This window comes from Budorcas taxicolor, chromosome 10 (genome assembly GCF_023091745.1).
Source record: "Budorcas taxicolor isolate Tak-1 chromosome 10, Takin1.1, whole genome shotgun sequence".
NCBI classification, from domain to species: Eukaryota; Metazoa; Chordata; class Mammalia; order Artiodactyla; family Bovidae; genus Budorcas; species Budorcas taxicolor.
In genome coordinates this window covers 1,164,436-1,174,469 of record NC_068919.1, presented here as the reverse complement: position 1 = coordinate 1,174,469, position 10,034 = coordinate 1,164,436, and the positions used below count along the sequence as shown (strand labels likewise).

The 10,034-nt window shown below is 48.4% G+C and overlaps 1 protein-coding gene across 1 annotated transcript in view; it reads right to left on the bottom strand.

Moving 5' to 3' along the window:
- Nucleotides 1-2,360: 2,360 nt before the first annotated feature.
- The window catches only part of MCC (MCC regulator of WNT signaling pathway), a 309,233-nt gene continuing 301,559 nt past the window's right edge, over nucleotides 2,361-10,034 (bottom strand). Inside the window, exons 16-17 of the mRNA XM_052646856.1 lie at nucleotides 4,727-4,849; nucleotides 2,361-2,914 (exon numbers count right to left, since the gene is read on the bottom strand). Coding sequence (XP_052502816.1) covers nucleotides 2,734-2,914; nucleotides 4,727-4,849 — 304 coding nt within the window. The 3' untranslated portion in view covers nucleotides 2,361-2,733. The remainder of the gene's footprint in view (nucleotides 2,915-4,726; nucleotides 4,850-10,034) is intronic.

Sequence of the window (10,034 nt, the reverse complement as noted above, 5' to 3'; positions counted from 1 at the left end):
CACTTAGTTTTTTTTTTTTAATTGTGGCATGCCAGCAGATGGGAGTGAATATACAACAGTTAATTACCTGCATGGGCAATGATAAAATGTTTGTGAGGTAGGGTGAGCATGAGAAATCCCAACCTTAAGATACAATCGTAACTTTTGGTATCATCTCAAAAGTGGGTCTTACTGCCTGCCAGCCCATGGCAGTTTAGGTAGCTGGTGCACGAGGGGTTTGGCAGAACATCAGAGCCATTTGATCGGCGCAGGTGTTGATGGCACTACAGCTCCAGGCAGAAGTCTCTCTCTGAGAGATTCTGCCTCAGTGTAGCAGTGGGAAATTGTACTCCAGCGGAACTGGGAAGTGGGTTTTTTCTTCTCATGCCCATTTCTCTTTAAGAGCCAGAGATTGAACTCTATTTAAACAATTAAAAACGAAAGTCTGAACATTTTTAATGGCTCGTTCAAGTTAGGTAATGAGGATCATTGTTTACGTCTGATGGAGATGTTAATATAAACGTGCTCCTATTTAGAAAGAATAATTCAGGTTGTAAAAGAAAATGATCCAGGCACCTGCAATCATTTATTTCATCTATGCGATTTTAGTAAGCCTTGCAATTAGCATAATAACCAAGTGCCCGTTAGCTCACCTTCAACAAGAGTCTTCGGGAGTATGTGAAGAATACAAGGAAAGGTAATCAACTATTTAATAGCTTTTATTCTACACATTTATAAAAGTAACAGTTTTGCCAGGGAAAGTGTTCACCCAACCAGTATTATGTGGAAATATAAACTCAAAATGAGCTAAATAGGGTCAGTAATGCTGGGGCTCTTAATGTAGGAACTGAGGCTTCCCAGGTCTGGGATGGGTTCCAGGACTCTGGAAGAGCAGGCTCTGTTTTCCCTTAGAGCGAGAATGGTAGATAGAGGTTCTGCGCTGGCACCCTTTGCAGTGGTGGTGAGAATGAGAGCCTCCCATCTCTGTGACGCCTGTTCCCCGCCCTGCGCAGCCCAGTTTGCTTCGGGAACATGTTTCCCCTGGGCAAGTTGGAAAAATGGGGAAAACCATGATTTCATCTGTTACACTTTTTTTCTAAAAACACACTTTTGGGTCATTACATTTTCCTTGTAATGAAACTATCCAAAGAGTAAAAATTGACTTACTGTCACAAGAATGAAGTTTACCTTATCTATAATAGAACAGAAGCTGGTGGGGCCCTTCGCGGTGACCATAGCACCCGAGAGCTGGGCCTGAGGCCAGCTGATGATGACTGTTTGAAGACGGGGTGGCCTCGCTGCTGGCCTGAGGCAGGCCGGCGTTTCCTTGGGGGAATGCCTGTTCTCTGCCTTGGCAGACGGTGGCTGGGGTGTCCTTCCCTGTCAGACTGAAGGCTGCGGAATCTGTGTCCTGCCTCCGAGAACAGCTCACTGACACCGAGATGTGAATGCAGAAATCTGGTCGTAAGCAGATCTTTGAACATCTTTCTTCTAAGTGACTTCGAGTGGGTCTTCAGGAAAAATGGCAAGTGGTCCTTTAAAATGTTATGGCAGCCTAGGGTGGTGACAACTGAAAAACTGCAACGGGGAACATTACAGTAGAAAAGGGATGAAGAGTTGATTTTCAAATGGAAGACCTTCCTGAAAGAATTCAGGTACTTTGGTCCTGCCCAGTCCTGTCACCATTTTGCTATAGCTGACACCCGTGGAATCACCATCTGCCACCGATTGCCATGTTTCTGGGGGATAAGAGGAGGCCTCCTCAGCTTTCCCTTGCCCTCTGCCCTTTGGAACAGCAGGGGCGCACTCGAACTGGTGCCACAGTAGCAGTCTCCTCAATAGGTGGATCAGCTGCAGAGCATTTCCCTCGAGAGAGAGGCAGGTCTGAAGCCATCAGTATGTTCAGGTTGGGGAGCTTTGATTCGTGGAGAACAGCAATTCTGCGGTGCCCGAGTCAGGAAGCAGTAATGTGCCTCTGCTCCTGACAGTGTAGGTCCCTGACACGGATCAACAGGACTCTCTCAGCTGTTAGTAAGGCGGCACTGGGACAGGGAGGTTCCTGTCTAAAGAGCGTTCCCTGCCCGTCCCTGCCGCCACTGTGAGGTCAAGGAGGTCAGACCCAACTGCTCTACCTGTAGCCTCAACATACGAGGGACTGGGAGGAACACCTACGTGCCATCTGCCTGTGATCAACCTCCCGGAACACCTCAGAGTGACAGCCACCTCCTGAAGAGTTGATACCTGGGACTTAAAAACCAAAGCCTGGTTGCAAGAAACGAAGCAGCAGCTCTTCTCGATGCGGAGCACTGCCTCCCCTCCGCCCCCACCGCCCCCACCGCCCCCACCAGTTCTCCCTAGAAGGAGAAAGGAGAAATGTGGGATGCCTGAGGTAAGGCTGCAAAGACTGGAAAATCAAACAGATGATGCCTGGACTATACCGCGGATACAGAAAATGTGGGCGAGGGACAGAGCCAGTGCTGAAAGCAGCAGGAAGCCCTGCGGAGCCAGTGCGCGGGGCAGGAGTCCCCACGCCGCCCACAGCCCGGGAGGGGCGGGGGCCCTAGGGGGACAGTCTACACCGGCTCACCGGGGCCAGCTGCCCCGAGGCTGAGTCCAGGGCGCCTCCCTGCCAGGAGTGCCAGCCCACCCGCCAGCCTTCCCTCCCCTCCCGACAGGTGCTGCCCTCTGAGGCCCCCTCCTCAGTGACTGCTAGCCTCTGGCTCCACGGACAGGCCCGTGGCGCTCCAGCGCCAGCTACAGTGACGTTTCGCTGGTGTGAGGCCTGGAGTTCTCCTCCTCCAGCAGAGCTACCCTCTGCTTGAGCATCCTCACTTGGGTCTCGTGCCTCTCCACCATGGCCATCATCTGAGCCTCCAGTTTCTTCAGTTTGTTTTGATGCTTCTTCTTTGCTTTCTCATAGGCAGCCACCAGGTTGCTATGTGGGCACAGAGGGAAGTGGGAATGAAGGCTTACCTTAAGTAGTACTGAGACACACACACACACACTGTGCTGTCCATTGGGTGACCAGGTCTGGTAAGTACCACTCTGAAAGAACAGGCCGCTGGGCCTCCGAAATAAGAACTTGAAATCGGGTGGTTAGTATTTCAACGCTTGGGCTCTCCTGGTGGCTCAGTGGCAAGGAATCCACCTGCCAGTGCAGGAGACACAAGGTCAATCCCTGGGTTGTGAAGATCCCCTGAAGGAAATGGCTACCCACCCCAGCTTTCTTGCCTCAGAAATCCCATGGACAGAGGATCCTGGTGGGCTGCAGTCCATGTGGTCGAAAACATCCACACGACGTAGCAGCTTAACAAGAAGGGTCGCAGTACTCAACGGTCACTCAGGTCTTGACCTGACCACAGCGAACTTAGCCTGACTGCTAGAGGCTCGTCTCTAACATTAAGCAGGGTTTAAAACCCAACAGTCCAGACTAACCACATCCAAAATAGATGAGCTGAAATGGTGGCTGAATTGTAATAATCTGTCATGAAAATACAAGTAGTAGGTCTGTTGCCGTTCCATGGCTGCTTACGGTCCGTTGCAACGCTGCAATCTTAAGTCACCGCCATAGCTTGAAGACAGACAGGCCCCAGCAGCTGTCCTTGATGCTGTGGCTGGCGGACTCAGTGCTCACAGGCCGTGAACTAATGCTGCCAGCCAGACCCAGGTCTCGGGGGGATAGGGCAGGGGCTGAGCCCAGAGCTGGGTCTAAGTCTCCATGCCCTGTTCTGTGCTTAGTCATGTCTGACACTCCGCCACCCCAGGGACCCGCCAGGCTCCTCTGTCCTTGGGGGTTCTCCAGGCAAGAACCCTGGAATGGGTAGCTGTTCCCTCCTTCAGGGGATCTTCCCAACCCCAGGAATTGAACCTGGATCTCCTGCATTGCAGGCAGAGTCTTTACCAGCTGAGCTATCCAAGACCCCCCCACCCCTACTCCCCACCCTCTCTGGTCCAAAACAGCACGCCACCTCCCTTCTGTATGCTGTCAGCTTCTCAAAGCCCAGGACTCCCAAAGCCTTCTGAAGGGAAATGTGAGGTCCTTTATTTCTCTGTGAAGCTGGGTTTTTTTAGAATGTTTCAAATACACTGCCTGTGGAAGCAGCTGGGAGAATCCAGCTGTCTTCTATTAAAGCAGAGATTAAAAACATTTGCAAAATTGTAAAAACAGTGCCCCTCTTCTAATTACTTTCTGGAAAACTGATTTTTAAAATGTCATTTGTGTTACATTTAGTGAGTTGGGTTTGTTTTTTTAATTTGGTAAATGAATAAAACCTTTAAAAGTCTCATTTGAGAAACTAATAGACAAATTTTATTGATAAGCTAATTTGAAAGAATAAAGCTTTAAGGTCCTCTTTTTTTTAGTGTAAAGGTGTCATGAGCCTGAAAGGTTTGAGGCTCCATCTTAGAGCATTGCTTCCTGAAGTACCCCACCTGATTCTTGAATGCTGCTCAAATAAAACATTCTGTAGCCAGTTTCGTTTGGAAAATGCTGGCTGATTTTTGTTTTAATTGTATGACTTCTCAGAACCTCTCCTATGTGAAGGGCTAAGAGGGGACCACAGTTGGTTGCATCTACCATCCTTAAAGAGGATTCCTCAGGTTTCTGTGGAGTACCGGGAGGTGGAGCCCTAGGGAGGAGTGTGCTCCAAGGAGGCGGCGGAGGACACACCATTGTCCACAGTCAATTCCCAGCAATTATGGTGCGTAAGTCCAAGAACCACTTGGATTATAGACAGTGAGGTTGTACCTGTTGGCTCGCTTTAGGTCATTAACAAACTCCGCTGATTGCTGGTGTCGGATTTCACTGCTCTTTGTGAGTCTTTCCAAGGCACTCACCAACTCTTGAACTCTGGCCTTTAACTTCTTCTCTCTGTATCAAGGAGAGACGAAGCACACCATTTAGTAACGGAGATGATGGACTGGGCTGCTGCCCTGACGGGAGCAGAGTGGAGCACGACTCTGCTCAGGACTCCGGCCTTTGGACTGGGCGCAAAGAGGAGAGGGCACAGGAGCCCAGCACCTCGCTGCTGTGTTCCTGAATGCCCTTCAGAACGGTTCCGGAAGGCTGGGGTCGGCTCTTTTTTAATGATAGAGACCTTTAGAGATGTGTGTGTCGCAGAGGAACAATATAGGAAGTTGTTTCTCATCTTCCAGGTGAGGAGACAAGTTCCTGGAGAAGTTCCTCTGGGTAGACCCGAGCCAGTGGCCCAACAGAGTGCAGCCTGCCCGCAGAACCCGGGCCTGCGCTCAGGCCCTTTTCCAAGCTGCTCAGCATCTCCCGAACCCCTGGGGGCTTGAGAGTACACAGCTGGCCTGGGCACTACCTGGGCCAGGTCCTCAGTGAAACCAACACGAGCCTACCTTGAAAAGTAGAAAAAGGTGGTTCTCTGTGAAAGTCCTTGATCACATTTTCCACATTTAAAAAGGATGGAAATTAAACTTGCACTTTCATTCGACTTCCCCTACTCCTTGGCTTCAAGTCTGGTGGGTCTTTATTACTACAGTGACCCGAGGTAACGGATTTGGGAGGTTTGGGGTGCCCCGTCGGGTTATTGCCCTCTTCTCCCTCCTACGAGAGGAGGACACAGGCAGGGGGATGGGACTGACCACCGTCCTCCTCCCGAGGCCCCTGTCTCTGGCAGTGTCACTCTGTGTGCGGCACACTTGGCACAGATCAGCACAGCCTGTGTGATCGGTTCAGCAAGCTCCCCACTGGCACGTAGGCTCCAGGATGGCAAGGACCTTATTTGGCTTGTTCCGCAGTGTATCCCCAGTGCCATGCCTGAGAGAGTTTCACAGGGGCAAAAGTGAAAACAAATCACTGAAGGTATCTGGTACCTTGGAGCTTATCAGGTAACCAGGATTTATGGAAGACATTCCTCTAAGAAAAACTCACGGGTGTATGAGGAATGTAGATGAGCACAGTGAGTCTGGAAGGCAGTTTGGCAGCATCTAGCAAAATAAAAAATGAACACATCCCTTGACTAAGCAACTTCTGGGGATTTTAGAGATTACAGTTGGATTCACTTCCGCACTGCTTAGAATAGATAAGAATGGGAAACAACCAGGGAACTGGTTAAGTTACGATCTGCTTTCGCTTCTGTTAAAATGCTCACTGTTAATCAAAAATGCAGGCTGACGTGCCCTGGAATAGAAAGGCATCTGAACACTGTCAAGTGAAAAGGGTGAGTTCTGTTGGATGCCACAAGTTTGCAAAAACGTGAATATCTGATACACTGATAGCAGACTAAAAGGCTAAATGCTCAACAGTGCTGAACTCCTGCAAAGAGGGCATGGGATGCTTTCATTTTCTTCTCAAGTTGTTTGAAATGTTCCTAATTCTGGATGCTTTTGTAAAGTGTAGGATGGGTGGGTGGGGGTCACCTTGAGGGGGTGGGCTGTCAGGAGCTCTGGGGTTCAGCCATGGTTCACCCCTCCTGGCTTTTCAAATACCTGATCTTTTACTTGTCTGCCCCTAGCTACTGTAAGTGCAATTCCAGCTTCCCAAATTCATTAATGAAGAAAGGTGTTGCTACACAAAAATCCAGGCCTACTTTTATGAGGATGGTGGGAGAAAGACATTTGAAAAAGTGAGCATCATACCCAGTGACTTCCTCCCACGGGCCCTAAAGAGAGCAGGAGCCTCCTGGGTCCTGGCAGCCACCAGGAATTTTTCAGATCTGGCTGCAGTTCCCACTGGGATCCTAGAGGCACCGTCTCCCACCATGGGGAGTGTGGCTCTTGCCTTGCTGCCCAAACCACTGCCTCAGCCTTGCAGGGCCCTCTGTCAAACGAGGGAAAGTTAGGAGAGCATGGAAGATCTGTCCCCTTGGCCCTCTGACTATAAAGAAGAGAGAAGAATGATTTGTTTTACATTTTGCTACTGTTTTGATTCTTTTATTCTAAAGTTGATTGATAGTGCAAAAGGAAAGAAGAAAATCATGAAGAGAATTTAATGTCTAACCATGAATGCAAATTGATAACATAAAACTGCCCGGAACAGTACCACTCCCTACGTGCAACCCCTACCCAGCTCCAGAGGAAGAGTGAGGATCTCCCAGCCTCCGCACAGCAAAGGGCTTCCTGCCCTGGGGCCTGCGGCCAGCACCAATGAGGACAGGACCCAGGGAGGCAAGAGAAGCCTTCACTGACCGACCCCAATCCTGGGGAGGGGGGGAGATGGTCAGGCTGGGGGTAGGAAGCCACATCTGGAAGCTAGGACCCTTCAGGCCTCAGGAAGGCAAACAGGAGTGAACTGTTCACTAGAACTGCAATGCTGATTTATAGACAGGCTGAAACTCAAACCGAAAACACGAGTTACTTTCTACTTGTTTTTGTTTGAATGAGGCAGCCGCCTCCAGTAAGAGCCATGCCTCCAGGGTTGCTCGTCTGGATTGAAACACTAAACTCTGCGGGGGGACAATTCCAGAGCCGCCTCATGCCAGCCTCCAAGGGTCAGGAGCCCTTTGAGTCCTTGAGACACAGCCAGTTTGAACTGCTGTAAATGTGCAGTACGCACGGGGGCTTTCCTGGTGGCTAAGTGGCAAAGAATCCACGTGCCAGTGCAGAGGACACAGGTTCAATCCCTGATATGCCTCAGAGCAAATAGGCCCACATGCCACAACTCCTGAGCGTGTGCACTAGAGCCTGGAGCCTCAGCTACAAAGCTCCGCTCCTGAAGCCCACATGCCCTGGGCCTGTGCTCCACAGTAAGAGAAGCCCGCACAATGAGAAGGCCACATACAGCAACTAGAGTAGCCCCTACTTTCAACAACGAGAGAAAGCCCACACGAAGACCCAGTGCAGCCAGGAATAGGCTCAATATAAAAAAAGAATGTAAAATAACTAAAAATACTGAATATACATTAAAATGATATTATTGATATTTTAGAATGTCCCTGCATTTAATAGTTCTCAGCTACTAGGAAATGCACATTACACACGTGATGTGGACAGGACTGCTCTAAAGCATGTGTCTATTGTAACAGTGCCAGGGTAGGTTTGGGTTGAGACCCAGGAATTAAACTTTTAAGAAGTGCTCCATGTGATCAAAAGAGCATGCTATTGGCATAAAAATAGACATGTGATCAATGGAATAGAATAGAGAGCCCAGAAATAAACCCATGCATATATGGCCAGTTTATGACAGGAACCAAAAATATCCAACAGGGAAAGGACAGTTTCTTAGATAAATGGTCACAGGAGAACTGGATACCTACATGCGAGAGAATGAAACTGGATCACTGTCTTAAATCGTACAAAACAAAGTAACTCAAGTGTTAGATTAACGAGTAAGGCCGGAAGCCATCAGACTCCTAGAAGAAAACATAAGCACCTTGATACCAATCCTGGTGATGGTTTTTTGAATCTGACAGCAAAAGCAAAGGCAACAATAGCAAATACAGAGAAATAGGGCTATATTAGATTCTTCTGTACATCAAAGGAAACCAACAAAATGCAGAGTCTACTGAATGGGAGAAAACAATAAGGGGTTAGTTAGTACCCATAATACACAAAGAATCCATACAACTCAATAGCAAAAAAAAAAAAAAAAAAAACCACCACCAACAACAAAAATCCCAGATTAAAAAGTGAGCAGAAGCTGGGGTTTGAATGGAAGAGGGGAAAAAAAAAAAAAAAGCATAAGTTCTGAATGGACATTTTTTCAAAGACATAGAGATGGCTAACAGGCAATGTGAAAAAGATGCTCAACATCACTGATCATCACTGACCACAATGAGATACCACCTCACACTGGTCAGAATGATTATTATTTTACAAATAGAAGGACAAGAAATAACAAGTTTTGGTAAGGATACAGAGAAAAGGGAAACCCTGTGTACTGTTGGTGGGAATGTAAACTGGTGCGCCACTAAGAAACAGAATGAAAGTTTCCCCCAAAATTAAAACTAACATGATCCAGCAACTCCACCCCTGGGTATGTACCCAAAGAAAATGAGATCACCGTCTTGGGAAGATACCTGCACCCTCCTGTCAATGCAGCAGCATTTACGATAGCCAAGATAGAAGCACAACCTACGTGCCCATCAGTGCATAAACGGATAAGGATGTGGTTCAGTTCAGTTCAGTCGCTCAGTCGTGTCCGACTCTTTGCGACCCCATGAATCGCAGCATGCCAGGCCTCCCTGTCCATCACCATCTCCCGGAGTTCACTCAGACTCACGTCCATCGAGTCAGTGATGCCATCCAGCCATCTCATCCTCGGTCATCCCCTTCTCCTCCTGCCCCCAACCCCTCCCAGCATCAGAGTCTTTTCCAATGAGTCACCTCTTCGCATGAGGTGGCCAAAGTACTGGAGCTTCAGCTTTAGCATCATTCCTTCCAAAGAAATCGCAGGGTTGATCTCCTTCAGAATGGACTGGTTGGATCTCCTTGCAGTCCAAGGGACTCTCAAGTCTTCTCCAACACCACACTTCAAAAGCATCAATTCTTCGGCACTCAGCCTTCACAGTCCAACTCTCACATCCATACGTGACCACAGGAAAAACCGTAGCCTTGACTAGACGGACCTTAGTCGTCAAAGTAATGTCTCTGCTTTTGAATATGCTATCTAGGTTGGTCATAACTTTTCTTTCCAAGGAGTAAGTGTCTTTTAATTTCATGGCTGCAGTCACCACTTGCAGTGATCTTGGAGCCCCAAAAAACCAAAGTCTGACACTGTTTCTACTGTTTCCCCATCTATTTCCCATGGAGTGATGGGACCGGATGCCATGATCTTTGTTTTCTGAATGTTGAGCTTTAAGCCAACTTTTTCGCTCTCCTCTTTCACTTTCATCAAGAGGGTTTTTAGCTCCTCTTCACTTTCTGCCATAAGGGTAGTGCCATCTGCATATCTGAGGTTATTGATATTTCTCCCAGCAATCTTGATTCCAGCTTGTGTTTCTTCCAGTCCAGCGTTTCTCATGATGTACTCTGCATGTAAGTTAAATGAGCAGGGTGACAATATACAGCCTTGACGTACTCCTCTTCCTATTTGGAACCAGTCTGTTGTTCCATGTCCAGTTCTAACTGTTGCTTCTTGACCTGCATACAGA